This window comes from Ambystoma mexicanum, chromosome 1q (genome assembly GCF_040938575.1).
Source record: "Ambystoma mexicanum isolate Mex_15411 chromosome 1q, UKY_AmexF1_1, whole genome shotgun sequence".
NCBI classification, from domain to species: domain Eukaryota; kingdom Metazoa; phylum Chordata; class Amphibia; order Caudata; family Ambystomatidae; genus Ambystoma; species Ambystoma mexicanum.
The window spans coordinates 763601036-763616416 of NC_090922.1; the positions used below are offsets into that span (position 1 = coordinate 763601036).

The 15381-nt window shown below is 44.9% G+C and overlaps 1 protein-coding gene across 1 annotated transcript in view; it reads left to right on the top strand.

The window, feature by feature from the left end:
* Nucleotides 1-15381, top strand: part of UHMK1 (U2AF homology motif kinase 1) — a 563788-nt gene that overhangs the window by 115758 nt on the left and 432649 nt on the right. Inside the window, exon 3 of the mRNA XM_069641348.1 lies at nt 2152-2343. Within this exon, the coding sequence (XP_069497449.1) occupies nt 2152-2343 (192 nt within the window). The remainder of the gene's footprint in view (nt 1-2151; nt 2344-15381) is intronic.

The window sequence follows — 15381 nt, forward strand, 5'->3', positions numbered from 1 at the left end:
TCTTTAGCGACTACCATTTCAGCATGCATGGCCTCTGGCAATATCCTGGTCATTCCGGAGAATCTGATTGAAACCCATAAATCATTGACCCACTCTGTCCTTGCAGCGACCCCCACAACCCCTGCAACAGGTTTATTACCCGGCCTCAAGTTGACCCTAGCAGGTGGCTGGACTTCCCTAATAACTGAATAACAGACTTGCATGTATTTGGAAAGATTACATCTCATGTCCACAAAAGCACCAAGTGGTAAACTCTGGCCTGACTGCAACTAACCATTTGATGTTATCGCAGCTGCTCAAATGCAGTTAACTGTCTTCCCACAACCTTTGTACTCGAACAGCCAGCTTCACAGGTTGCACTGATTTATCACCATCTCTGCTTTCTGCGACCTATACAAACCCCAACTACGAGGGACCCACTGTATACAGATTTGTGTATTCACTAAGTATCCCTTGTTCCCCAGCTGTCCTAAACATGTCTGTGCATGTATGTTCAAGACTGCCACGTTCCCTCAATGGCTTCTCCATCCACAAATCTCCCTTCTTGCGTGTGCATATGAAGCACCTCGCTTTGCATCTTGAGGTGTTAGGTTGCACGCCACATGACTACATTGTATCAGCAGTTTTTATGTTGCTATGCGCATGCAGATCTAAAATGTATCAACTATGCACAAAGTAACACTAATGGTAACACTCATCCCATTCTTATTAACTACACTGGATACATGCTAAATCGCAACATCGTGCTAAACAGCCCAGCCATGCTGGGAGGAAATTGCAACCCCTTCCCAGCCCACCCCTGGTGCTCGCACTTCTGAGACTTGGACTTCAAAACGTCAGCGACCACCTGTGTTTTGGGGGATGGTCCTGGCACAGGGTCAACATGGGCTTTCACTAGTGCCTCTGCGGGACCGGTTTCCGAGAGCATGTCGAGGTTGAATTTTAAAATGTTCATGAAACTGAATTTATCTAAAATTAGGAACACTGACCTGTTGGACGGACGTCCCACTAAATGCTCTGAGCACATAGTTTATTTTTCTAAACATGTGGGAACAAATGTGTTAGAATTTTGAGCACCAAGGGGGAAGCCCCCCTGAGGAACCTTTGAAAGAACATCAAGGCAAAGGGAAGTCTACTCCTCCCACCCCACCTCCTTATAGGATTCCACAAAGGGTGGCCCTATATGCAGCTTTTTGTGTTTCTTTTGGTGCCCTTTTGTTCAGTATCGGACATTGCAGAGTACTAGCTGGTGAAGCATGGTTTCTCACTCTTCTCCCCGATTTTTGGGAAAGTTGCATCTGTTGAGGTTTCCATGAGAAGTGTGCTCCCATTGGGAAGGGTCTCGTATCCTGTGTGTTTTCGGTCTGACCTAGTGCCTTGCAGAAGGTCAATCATTATAGGCCTTACTTGCATTGAGATCGCCCTTTGTCGCGCTGCGTACACAGCCAGGTCTCCTCATCCTGAAACTGTCATCACGATATAGGATGTGCGAGGTTTTGGATCCGGCTCCTCGTTTCCCACTCTGTTCTGCCTCCTCAGGTAGCTCACTGCTCCAGTTATGAGAGCTTATTAGGCCAACCTTTCTGGGCTTTGGGACATAGTCAACTGACGTCAGCGCCTTGTGCACAACTCCTAGTTAGAATAATTGCAGAAAATTCTAGTATATTACCAGTTTAGCATGCCCTGATGTATTCCCGTTTTGACAATTGCAGAATATTGCCGTTGGACAACCCTGCTGTACTATGGTGAAAAAATATATTTCCAAATGTCATTGAGCAGCTTCTCTCCGATTCTGCAGCTAAAATGGCACATCACTGTGCTCTTTAAGACATAATGGCAGGCAGTGTGTTGAAGCCTGGGGCTCGTCACACTAAAACCTGTCTCCACCTCGACGGGGGAGTCAAAAACGTTACCTTCAGCAACATAGTGACACCTATGCTCTTAAAAAACTTGCTAAAATGCACATTTTGTGCCCACAGGATATTTCATGTGACCAAATCGGTCATTTAAGGCTGAAAAGCACTGTGAACCTGATCCAGGCATTCTCGGTTTGCAGGACCCGGTATAACTCAAACTCCTAAAATGCACAAATAAAATATATATATATATATATAGATGTTGCTTAGTCTTAATTGTTTCCTCTTCCCCCAGGATGTGAAGTATATTCAGACAGAAGGTTATCGTGCTCCAGAGGCAGAGCTTCAGAACCTCCTTGCGCAGGCTGGGCTTCACGGTGACCTTGACTGCACGTCTGCTGTGGACCTGTGGAGTTTAGGCATTGTTTTACTAGAAATGTACTCTGGAACCAAATTGAAACATGCAGTCAGATCTCAGGAATGGAAGGTGAGTAGTGATGTTTGCATGTTTCCTGTTGGGTAAATTAGCAGAATTTGTGTTTACCTTACCCCATGAATCTAAGGGACAAATGGTGTGTGATTTGCATTGCTGACTTTCTGATTCCCAAGTGTAGGCTGATTGTGATTCGGATGGGTAACGTCTAATTCGAGCAAGGGTTACTGCTATGTAAACCTAAGGGAGTGGAAAAAGGAATTGGGTGATGCGTGTTGGGGTTTGCAGGCCATGTAAATTATTATAAATCCCACTAGGCCTGCAGGGTGAGTTCCTTAGTTTACATACTCAATGCACTCGGCCCAAGGTGACTGGTGATGACATATTTAGCAGTGGTTTTTGTAAAATGCTGCATGTCGCCATAAGCACGCTTCATATTTGGTGCAATGCTGCTAAGCATGCACAGTGAAACCTGCATTTGCCAGTTCCTGCAAACAAAGTAGGTTTGTAGTAAATGCAAAATTAGCTTCTAACAACCCCATACTCGCCAGCAAGGTAGAGTATCCTGCAAATGTTGCTTGCCCTTCATAAAATCTACTCGCCAATGCTAGTGGGCTAGTAGATTTTGCGAGCCCTGGTTTGCATCACCTCGCAGGTTCTCTTGTAGGGTTAACCTAATGTAAAGTGGCCTTACATAGTCCCCTTCTGCCAATAATGTTGGACTTGCTGCGCATGGCTCTGTAAGAAAGGGCGGGCAGGGTGTGTTAGGCAGGTAGCAGGAAGGCAGACACAGAAACCTTTGGCATTGATGGATTCGTGTTTGAGGTATCTGCTATGCGTGTCGATTAGGCAATCTCGGTTTGTAGTTGGGAACGACCAGGCAGCTTAGTCATATGGGCAGGCCCCGGATTGTGGAGTGCAAAAATGAAACAGCATGGTTCTTGAAAGATGATGGCTAGGGTATGAATCTGTTAAATACATTAGACCTATGAGGTAGTCTGTAGGAGTGTGGGAGGTGTAAGGTTGCAAGATTTTAGTAGCAAGGAGTTATTTGGGGTTTGAAGGGATTCAAGAGTGTGGGGGACGTCATCACTTACTGACTTTTGGTGGTGGATTTCACTGAGATTAAAGGTGCGTACCAGTGTCACTTGGTGGTAGTTGTATGAGTCAGATTGGTTTCCCGCAGATGGTAGTGCAAGTGTTTCGGAAAATGGTTCTTCTAAATTTGCACAAGTTTCTGGTGCACAGTTTTTCGTCAGTTGCTATTTTTAATTTCTTTCAAAGCGGTTGGTTGAAAAGTTATTGTTGAGGGGTTTCCTGAAGGCCAGGTGGTTCTCAGTCAGACAGAGAGGTTTAGGTAGGGTGTTCCACAGTTCTGTGGCCAGAACTGAAAAAGAGGATTCTCCGTGCCTTTTCTTGTGAAAGCTGGGGACTAGTACTGGTGCCGCATTGCTCTGGAAGGAGTGTACTATTAAAACTTACTCCTGAGAAGGGCGATGCACAACATTTTGAAAAGGACCCTTTTTTATGTGCAGCCAGTAGAATGCATGTAATGCTGGCATCGCTTCATTCCGAGTAGTAGTCTTGCTGCTTCATCTTGAACCCTTTTGAAGTTTCCTCATTGGGTAATCTGGAAGTCTTTGCATAGTCTTAATTTGGATAATATTTGAGAAATGATGGCCATGGAATGGTGGGTGAATGATAAGATGTGACGTAGCATGAGCAGCTGGGAGAAACCACTCTGACAAAGGATTTGAACTGTGGATCTTGATTGATGGTCTTTTTACTTCCATGATTTCTTACTACAGGCTTGGGCAGGGGTCCATCTCATTAGGCCAAATGATTGTGGTGGAGTTAGAACCAGGATTACATAGCAAAAACTCTGTTTTGCTAGGGTTGAGTTAGTCTTCTTTATTGGTCATTTATATAGCACCTATACCCTAGAACAAACGTTTCCAAGCGCTCCAACGCAGGGAGGTGAGCATTTGTAGGGGTAATGGTAATTGACATTCTTAAAAGGCATTGGAACATTCAGAATGGGCAAGTGCTAAGCATTAGTGGTACAACATAATACAATGGAATACAAACCAACAACCTCCTTGGCTCACGTCAATCCGGTTTCAGGCCCAAACATGGCACGGAAACGTCCCGCATCGACCTGAAAACGCAAATTGAGGAACTTAAGGACCAAGGGAAAACCGCCATGCTACTCCTTTTAGACCTGTCGGCATCCTTCGACTTGGTGGACCATGGGGTACTATGTAAACACCTGGCAACGGCAGCCCACCTTTCCGCATGCACCATAGCATGGGTTCAGTCCTTCCTTGATAAAAGAACGATGCGAGTTTTCTCTCCCTCGGTCTCCGCCGACCCTATCCAAATTACATGTGGCGTTCCACAGGGCTCCTGTGTATCGCCAACTATGTATAACATATTTACCAAGCCCCAATTTGACAGTCTGGGTGTCATCTACACAAATTATGCAGATGACCCACAGATCCTCATCCCCCCTCTAGGGCTATTTTGACAAAGATACGGCCTTGGTAAATAAAATATACCTCCTCATTCAGGCATGGATGGCATCTCATGGCCTCTGCCTGAATGACGATAAAATGGAAATCTTGGTCCTTGGGTCTACCTCGAGTTAAAAAAAAACGTAACCCCCAACTACTTCGCCTTCAGCATTGATGGAAATATCATCAGGGTAGCCAAGGAAGTTAAAACCCTAAGGTTTTACCTTAATTCCATCCTTTCATTAAAGAAACAGGTGAATTCCATGGCATCATCTACAGCCTACACCTGCAAACTCTTTCTAAAACTAGTTGTATTATCCTTGCAAATGCCATAATAAGGTCAAAACTGGATTACTGCAACTCCCTATATATAGGTATATCCTGGATAAAATACAAATCCTACAAAATAACGCTATCAGAACTCCCTTGAGCATCCCCAATAGAGAACACTTCTCCAAATTCAGAATGGAACACCATTGACTAAAGATCAATGATAGAATTTTACTTAAAATGATCTCTCTGACCTATAAATGCCTGAACAACACAGCTCCACCATACCTAACGGAGAGACTGGTTAGGAGAACATCTACACGACCCACTAGAACTGCCAACGCCTTTTGCCTTGAGATACCTAGATTGAAGCTAATAAAATCCGGGGGTAATAGCTTCCCAGTGAAAGCTGCCCAATCCTGGAATGCCCTAGCACTTAGCGCTGACCAATCTTACCTGAGCTTCAGACGCAACACATTGAACTGGTGGTGCTCTAACGACATTTGACCTATCTATGACCTATCAGTATTGTATGTACCTGTATAGAATGACTCTAATACATCATCCTACATTATTCGACTATTATTTTTCTTGTTATTTTTAACTATTTTATTGTGTAACTAGATCTTATGTATCAAGCTTTAAGATTTTTTATACAATGTTGCGCCCAGTTACCTACAGGTTTGGTGCGCCCTACCAATCAATAAACAAAACAGAGTTTACAACCCAAAACAAAAAATATTGTACGTGCCTGAGGGTGATTTCAATAATGTAAGACCTCAACATGAAGAAGAGAGAGGGGAGGTAGAGTAAAGATGAACTGAACAGCAATACTAACGTACTAGTCCTGATGGTGTTTCTGATAGTGGAAGTGCTGTGACAAAATAGATAGTAGGTAGGGACGGACAGGAAAGATAGAGAGATGTGAAATGAGGCAAAACGGATGCAGTGCAAGGAAGATGGTCCAGAGAAGTAAAACACCCCAAAATTCGAATCCAAGATAACACAGCTGCATAACAAAATGGAGGGTGCAGAGAAGTAAAGCGCACCAAAATTCCAATTTCACTATGGAGGGATAGAGACCAGGGTGGGCCGACGACTAGCGGAGCATCATTGCAGGGAGGTACTGACGTGAATTGCAGTGATTTGGAGTGCTGGAATCCAGCGGGGGAGCGCAGGGTATCGTGTAATGTAGGTGGGTGAAGGAGAGCGGGATAATGCATGTGTCGCTCTTAGCTTGTGCAGCACCGAGATTGTAGAGAGCCTAGGGTACTATGGAACAGTTGTATGCTGCCGATCTGGCATGTAATGTTTAGAGGGCCATTGAGACTTGACAGGGCCAGACAGGAAGGGGCTTGGCCTTTAGATGGAGGCCCTTTGAAGGGGCCGGCGGTGCCTGCCGGCTACTGATTGACACATAATGATGTAAGGGCTGGCCAATAACTGCAGGCCTCCTCCATGAAGCAGGAACAGCCGATCAGGTCGGCGAGTGGGCGGCCATTGTTGAATGTCCCGCTGCGGCAAGACAGCAGTGGTGAGTGCACCTCAGAGTGAAGATGGTGGAGGGAGGGAAGGCAGAAGGTCACAAAGATTAAGAGAGCTCACCACCAGTGAGCGAAAGTTTTATATGGATGGCCCTTGAGGGGGCCTATGGTGCCTGCCGCCTACGGATCGACACATAACATATGGGCTGGCTAATCACAGCCAGCCTCTTCCGTGAAGCAGGAACAGTGGATCAGGTCAGTGAGCGGGCGGCCCTTGTTGAATGTCCCTTGGCAGCAGTGGTGGGTGCACTGCAGAAGGTAGCTGGTGGAGGACGGGAAGGCAAAAGGACAGAAAAACAGTCTGTTTTCTGTCATCCATGCATCCTCCTGCGCAAGTTAGTTTTTAATGTCTGATGGGTGGCTCATACATTTGTAGATGGTGTCATCTGCATAGTTGTAGCAAGAAATATCGGGTTTATTGATGTCTAGCAGGGGTGTTATGTAGAGGTGAGCATGTGGATCATTGGACATACTCAGCAAATATGTGGGTGAGGCTGGACATTGTAGGGGTCCAAGGCTGTGGTTTCCGTTCTACCTGTGAAGGATGTGAAGAATGATGTGATGCAGTTCACAGCTGATACTTTAATACCAATATCTTCCAGTCTTTTAAGGAGTTTCTTGTGACTGATCGTATCAAAAGGTCCTGAAATGTCTAGCAGGATGAATGCACTGAGTTAATCTGTATTATTTTAAAGTGTATCCCAGATGGATCAGATTCTAGAAGGTCTAAATCTGTGTTATGCCTCATTCAGCAGTTGGTTTGTTTCGATAAAGTCCCGGGGACACTCCTTCCCCAATTACTCCATCAGCAACGGAAAAGGAAGATGTGCACAAAGTCTGGAGATTTCATGATTGATCGGTAAAGATTGGGGGGGGCATGGATTCTCAAGAGAGCCTGATGGGTTGCATGAGTCAATGGTAACTTGTGGGTCCTCTACAGACAAAAGGTGTTAAGACAATGGAGAGGAGGTAGTGGGAGGTGTTCAACGTATCGCGGTGGTGGTGTGTGGGTAGGAGCACCCACTGTCAAGGTGATCCTGGATGTCTAGGATCTTTTGGTTGAAGTATACAGCAATCTGATCACAGAGCTCTTGTGTAGGGGTTGCAATATAGCCTGTTGGGTTTTTCAATTATCGGATGATCGTATACACTCCGCTTTTGCTGTGATACACTGATTCAATGCATTTGGAGTAGTGTGCTTTCTTTGCTTTGATTACTTCAGCCCTGTATAAGCGCAACTGCTGATCTTAGGTGAATTTGCTAGAATGTTTGTTTTTCCTCCAGATTTTGTCCAGTTTCCAATTTTCGGTTTTTAAGGGATTTAGTCTGGGCAGTTGTATTCATTTTCTGGCCGTTTTTGAAAAGTATATTTGGGGGGCTATGGAGTCCAACACAGAAATAACCCAGGTGTGAATGTGGTGGAGTGTGGTTGTTGGTTCATCTGTGAGTATGGTAGATTTAGTTGCTGCATGTGTTACTATTAGAGAGTGGATATGTATTTATTTCCATGGTCTGGTCATGGGCGATGATTCTTTTGAAGGTTCTGCAATTCAGGGTGTCTGTGAATATTGTGAATGGAATAGATAAGTGATCGTCCCAGGGGAGGTGCAATGGGGAGTAGACATAAATTATGTTTTAATTACAAAAAATGCCATGCAGTGTGTCCAGCTTTGTAAGTGGGACCATTGACCATCTGTTTGAGGTGTAATGTACCACGGTTCACACCAAGTGACTTTGTAATAGCGCCATGTGCTTTTTGGAGCTAAATGTTGAAATCTCCAAGTATAGTTAGTAGTTGGCAATCTATGGGACAGGATGGTGTCTGCTAGTTTGTCCACAAAGTGAGGGTGCTCTGTAGAAGAGGAAGCTTAGTTTAGCTGTAGGAGAGAGGGAGCAGGAGATGGAGCAGCGAGCAACTGTCTGGAATGGTGTCAATAGAGGGTGTTGAGACTATGAAGGAGCCATCTCTGAGCCAGCGCTATGCCGCCTCCTCTCCTATTGTTGCAGTTAGCACAGATTATCTTGAAACCTAATGGGATGCTCTTGTGGATAACTGGACACTGATCAAATGAGAGCCAGGTTTCTTTGATGAAGTCTATCTGGTCTTAGGAGAGAAAGGCAAAAATGGCTGTGAAGTGCTTGGAGACAGAACGTGCATTGATCAGGAGGTGTCTTATGCATATCATTTCTGGGTGGGTTCGGCTGCTTGGGCCCATACTGTTGGGTTGTTGCAAGGTGGGTTTCATTAGTTTCCCAGGCTCCACGACCAGCCTTTCAGATTCAAAGCGGCTTAGCAGTTTCTTTTTGGGGTCTTGCACATCCCTTAGTTCAGTCTGCTGCGGTGGTGTGATGGATGGTGCAGGGTGTCTAGTAATGAATGGTTCAGGTATTGTTTCTTGCGGTTCCCGTCTTATAGTTGGTTGAATGGCTGTCTGGGTAAATGCAGACAAGGATGGTAGGTTGTTGGCGAGTCCTGTTTCTTGGTTCTATGTTGCGTCATAGTAATGGGTTTTAGCTGTATGCTTCAAAGGGTATCTTGAGATGATAGCAGTCAATGCTCTCTTGAGGTGAGGTACTGGGAAACCTATAGTCTCAAGATGCCTGGACGAAAGAGGTAGTGAGGGTTGCTTCAATTTTCTTCTGCAGACTTTGCAGTTTCTAGGCAACCGTTCACCCTGTAAATTGTTGAGGATCGAGAGGAGGGGAGTGAGAGATGGGTAGCGATGGGCAGCGCTATATTAACCACAAACGCAGGGCCTGCATTTGTGGTTGTTTCTTTAAAGGATTTCCTCATCCCTTTGTGATGATGGTTAGTTGGGAAATTATAGAAATGTTTAGAGCATGTTATAGACCAATTGGCCTATTGTCTATACAGATGGGATGATTTTCCGGGGATCCGGTTATGGAAAGGGTTCCTTGGGGTGTAGCAGTGTATGTGGCTAGCGTTACGTTTCCAGAATTTGAGGAATTGTGTGTGTCTGATACTGTGTGAGGAACTTGATTTCAATGAGAGATGACTAATTGGAACATAATAGCTATAATAGGTGTTGTAGAGAAGCCACTCAACACTCGCACCAGAATAAATAAAACCCACTAGGGAAAAAGGCACAGCACACCTCTTGCAAGGAGAAAAAAGTTTTAGTTCCAAAAATGACAAGGATGTGCCAGCGAAGGACTCTGCTGCTGCCACGGATATGATATATGGCATTTATAACGTGCCTATACACAAGTGTTTCAAAGCGCAACGAGGCAAGGGGGGGTGGAGAAAACAATGGGAGGACAGACAACGATCCTACTAGGCCAGGTGTCATTCAGATCACGGATCGCGCGTGCACGGGTCTGGACGGGAGGGAGGGTAAAGTGCAGTCAGTACATGGGGGCGGGGGGGAGTGGAATAAATAAGATAAATAGAACAAATAAAACAGCCAGCTAGTGGCAAGTGTAAGGAAGTGCAGACATAAGTGCTGGTAGGGGGACTGTAGGGATACAGAAAACAGTCCCCGGGTTCAGGGGTTGCCAGGGAGGCAGTGCAGGTGGGCAATTGATGGGGCCTGGGCCAGAGATTAGAAAGGGTGGCCAGGTAACCGGTGCAATTGGAGCGCTATGACAAACTCTGCATTATAAAGGTGATAAGCATCACAGCTGATGTACTTTACATGGGGTACAGATTCACAGAGCTGGTTGGTGCGACCCTATAGATAGGCGGCCTTCTCATTTGGGATGCCCGGTCATTGGCCCCAGCTTCTCCTGACCTTCCACGTGGGGTTCTTTGTTGTGCGTCATCAGGCTTCTAGTTTCTAATTGGAAATTAGAAGTATAAACAACATAGCACTCGATCTACCGCCTAAGGTGCACCTGTACTGTACTGCAGACATGGGCGTGGAGAATACTTTCAAGGTCACTATAACTTACAAACCCCAGCTCAATCCCTGACGCATCTCCGCTGTTCCAAATATGCCTACCCTGGTTTTAGGTTGGTTGCTTTTCCCGTCCTGGCACCTTTCTTCACTAATCACATGACCTAATGGTGGGGCAGCCTTCCCCAGTCCTCTGATCGATTGGTGATCTAACAGTTTTATGGTTGGTGTTCTGGAGCTGGCTGGTATCTTGGAATGCTAGGGTCTTGGGGATTGGGTATCTGGGTGCTACAGAGTTGGTACTAGGGAAGGTTAGAGGCTCGTGCCTCCTTGTGGGATAACTCTTCGCAGGGAGCTCCCTGCCCCCTCATGGCCTTGCAGGGTACATTCCTTCTAGGATAAGAATGCTGACAGCATGAGACAATGAAAGGTTTATCTTTTGTGACTTTGGTCTTTCGCACTGCTGCCTATGTTGCAGCTCACTCCAGCATGCACACGTTTTTTTTCAAAGTTCAAGGAATTGGCCTATGGCCCTGGCTGCAGCTCAGCATTAGGCCTTTTATGCTAATTTCTAGGATTCCATTTCTTGCAATCTATTCCTAAGCATGCACTAATCTGCCCACCAGTTCTGTTTCTATGAACACCCCCCAAACCCCCCCCCCCCATCGCCTCCCAGAGCCCTACAACACGCTTCTAGGCCTCTGCCTCATCCGAAACTGCCTGGGGGGGAGGGGGGGTCCTGGGACGATCGCCCCAGCTTCCCAACATTGTGTTGATTTAACTTGGTGCTCGTTGTTCAGTCAGATACGGTGGGTCCAACCATTACTATGCGTTGGCGGTGTAGTTCAAATACCACAAGCTATACATTTATTATTTGGATAGTACAGTGAGTTAAGGTTTGTAGGTGATTGGTATGTAAATGTGTTTGGTAAATAGTTCCAACTAAAAGTAATCTAGTTATATTTTTAGGTATGTAGGGAACAGTAAGATGTCTGCAGTTATTGTGGAGGCACAAACGCTGATTCAACTTCCTTAACTGCTAGAGATGCACATGATGGAGCTATGCAGTGGTTAAGCAGGTATATAAGTCAGTTAATCTATCATGCAGATGTTTTGAGGAAAGCACTAAGAAAAGCTCCTAATGTTTTTGATATACAGCTAAGTACAAAGAATCAAAACTGTGCGCTGGGTGTTCATTTATTGATATCAAGTTAAACAGTTGTTATGGACGCCTGTGTTAATACAATTGAATGAATCTAGCTAGGTGCTATGCAGAAGTGGTAGAATATAATTCATTTATATGCTAGATATAGCTTTTTAATACTACAACCATGCATAAGTGTGGAGCCAGCGCAATGTTTCAAAATCCATTTCTGTTGCATGCGAGTGCACACCCAACAGTCTACGTGGCTGTGCTCGTTATGCAGGTAGTTACAAAGAGTGAAATTCAGCGATCTGTTAGGTATGCAGAAGCGACATTGGTGTGATGACCAAATCAATGATTAGCAGCTTGTGTTAGTTATGCATACGGCAATATAGTTGGCTCTAAAGATGTAGTGGAAAGTAAACACAGATTCAGTCTAGACAATTGCTAGCCATGCAGTCTAATGGTCAAGACTTTTAGGTAGAAATTCAGGCAAAAACAGCTGTGTTATGGGGTCAGCAGTATGAGCTATATATATTTGTTAAACATAGTCACTCTAGAAAATATTGCTAGACTAAACGCAGTTTTTTGAGGTTTTAGTTTGAATTTCAGGAAAAACGGGGTCAATCTAGATATGTTATGGGGTTTGCATTGAGCTATACAGATGCAGTGGATTCTAAATACAAATTCTAACAATGCAGTGGGTCAGTATAATTGGCTATACCAATTAAAATTGTTGTGTAGGCTAAACCAATGCTTCAGTACAACTCTGCTAGGTGTAATGGGGCAGATATTACAAACTAAACAGTTGTGGTGTGCATACACAATCAAAGGAGTGTAAAATTACTGTCGGGTATACTAGTTGTGGGCTGCTGTGTAACTATCCATACATGTGTTGGTAGCATAATCATTCAATTTAGCTGTGTGCTAAGGTGTTCAGACCTAGATATGAGGATCCAAACAGATCTACTAATAAAGATGCGCACAGTTCGTACTTTCAGACAAGTTATGTGCTACGAGTGCAAGGGAGAATGTAAGCGTACATTAACTGTACCAGTATGAGGTTTCTTTACCCAAACAGTGGTGGCACTAGGGGTGGGGACAGAGTGTACGACAAACTGGGTAACAGGAGGCACACTTTGCCGCTGCCTGGCGCAGTGCTCTGAGGAGATGAGTGGGAGGGCAAAGGGGGACGGGGAGGGGAAATAAAAGACTAGGCCACAAAAGAGCAGTATAGTCTAGGAGCAGACCAGATTAAAAACAGGCAGGACATCAAACTAAAAACTGAGAGATCCCTCCAACAAGGCGCCACACAGGCCCTAAACTCCTCCCCAAGTGTTTAAGCATTACAGTCAACCATGTCAAATCTTTGGTGGTATGGATGAGCAACTTGCTCATAAGCTTCCTGCCAGGCAACACCAAGGTTTGATAGTGTCACTACACTTGTGATGTTGGTGTCATTAAGGAGATATGACTTTGTTGCATTGTTGGTACTTATTTGGCCCTTGCTGCCCACATTCCCCTTGCTGGCAGTTTCCAATCTTGCTTTGTGTAGGGGAAGGGGTAGGAGGGTGAATCGGAGGGGTTTATTGAGGTAATTGGGCAGAGTTTGAGGTCCCAGAGTGGCTTGGGATGTCAGGAGCCTCTCATTAGGTTGTGTGTTGTGCGTTTGATCGACAGAATCCTGCTGGTCTCATTACGTTTTAGTTAGCTGCACCTTGGGTTAGTAGGAGTTTTTTTACCTAAGAAAATGTGTTTACTTAGTGTTTTGACCTTGTGCGCAGTTTGGTATGTTGTTTAGATAATCTTTTCATAGATTAGTGCCTCTCTAGAACTAGATTAAGGATCTGATGTACATTTAATGGTATCGTCACATCATCTGCTCTGATTGTGGCCCCTTTTATGTATTGTACTACTCATGCAGGGTTCTCTTGTACTACCTATTTGCTGGATTGTCTCTTATTTTTACATGCTATGAGTTTTGGAAGTATAGCTTGGAAGGTAGGTGCCGTTTCTGTCTTCTTTGATATTTTTATTGGAGGTATCTACATATGTTACTTCACATCCTACTGTGAGCCCGCAGGTATAGTCTTACATTTAGCTATGGGTGTGGGAAAGAACTTGCATAAGACCCTTTGTATGTTTGTATACATACTGTGTTTTGTCAATTGTACTTCTTATTAGAATTTATGGGTCCTTAATGTGAAATTATATGATGGTGTATATTTTTCATAAGCAGCCTGGGTGGGGGAGCCAGCCAATCGGGTGGATAGAAACGCAGGCTGACACTACCAGAGGGAGCCCGCATTCTATGACGCCTGATGGCCGGCTCCCCTGCCTGCCATCTTCCCCTCAACCGACCCTGTTTTTTAAAACCAATCCCCCCTCAACCCCCCAAAGCCACTTAGTTTGCTGCAGCAGCAAGTCCTGCTGCTCCTGTCCCTGCTCTGGGCGCCATGGAAATGGATGAGGGGCTCCATACTGAGCCTTGAGTTCCTAATCCATGGCGGCCATGTTGGTAGAGTATTTTTCTCTCCATGAACGGGCGCATGTGGCGTCCCGTGCACAGAAAGAAAATATTTCCCTTTAAAAATAAATGTGCACCCACGTAGCATGCTACACAGGTGCTAATGAGGATATGCCCCGGGTGGCTGGCCCACCCTGTGGGCCCGCTACCTTGGGGAATATCGCCTTAGTATACCTGTTTATTATGTTACTTATTGGAAATGACGTTCTACCTACCAGCCTCATGCTTCTCCTGAGTGAAGTCTAAAGCTCAAACATGGATACCCCGTAGTGATTTTGGACGATCGTGTAGCTGGAACCCTGCTTGTTCTTCAGTTGGATGTTCTTGCACCCCTTACAGGAGGGCTTTGGAACCCTTTCCCTAACACCTGGTCTCCCTTAACTGTCTTACGGTTTGCTTTGGTGAAACCCTGTTCATGTTTTGTCCAGAGTAGGATAAAAAAAACAGTGGACAAATACGGTGCAAAACTATGCCTATTTTTGCACCAGAACAATACTCTGAGATCGGGGTCACATCAAGCTAAAGTGTAAACATTTTGAGCCATCCAGTGAGCAGTGCATCCCAGGTGTTTGGCTCAAGCCTTAATGGGTTACTGGGTGGTGCTTTTGTGGAAGGTAGTCTGGACACTCTTTGGCTCAATAAAATGTGAATGTCTGCAAACTTTGTGTTTGGGGAGGTTTCCCAAAAAACGAATTTGAAATCTTTGGGGTGCATTAGTCCCTTTCATGTGAATAGCAGGCATTTAAACCCTGCAACAAAAGCGGCCTGGCTTTTGCTTTCATTTTCACATGAATGGCAGGCATTTAAACTGCAATAAAAACATCCTGGCTTTTACTTTTGTTTCCTGGAAAGTTAGAGACCTGTGGAAAGGGGCCTACCTGTCATTATCAATGAACAAGCAGCAGTTTAATACACAAACGGAGGAATCAAAGAATCCCGTGACATGGAAAACAGGATTTTTAAACATTGGAAGCAAAAACGACCTGCACATGTTTGCAAATAAAAGCGACTTTAAAAAGCCACAATGGAAAAAGAATCGCTGCTCACAGAAAAATGTCAGGAAAGCAGAACAGGATTTGTGGGTTGATCAAAGAAATGTATTTATGTTCACCCGCAAAACCCCATTGGCAGTCTTACTTCAGGAAAAACCTGTTCTGGCTGGGTCCAAAACTCCACACCTCCCATCTAATAACCCCGCAATACAATTTGATGCTGCTGAAGGCGTCAAAATTCTCTA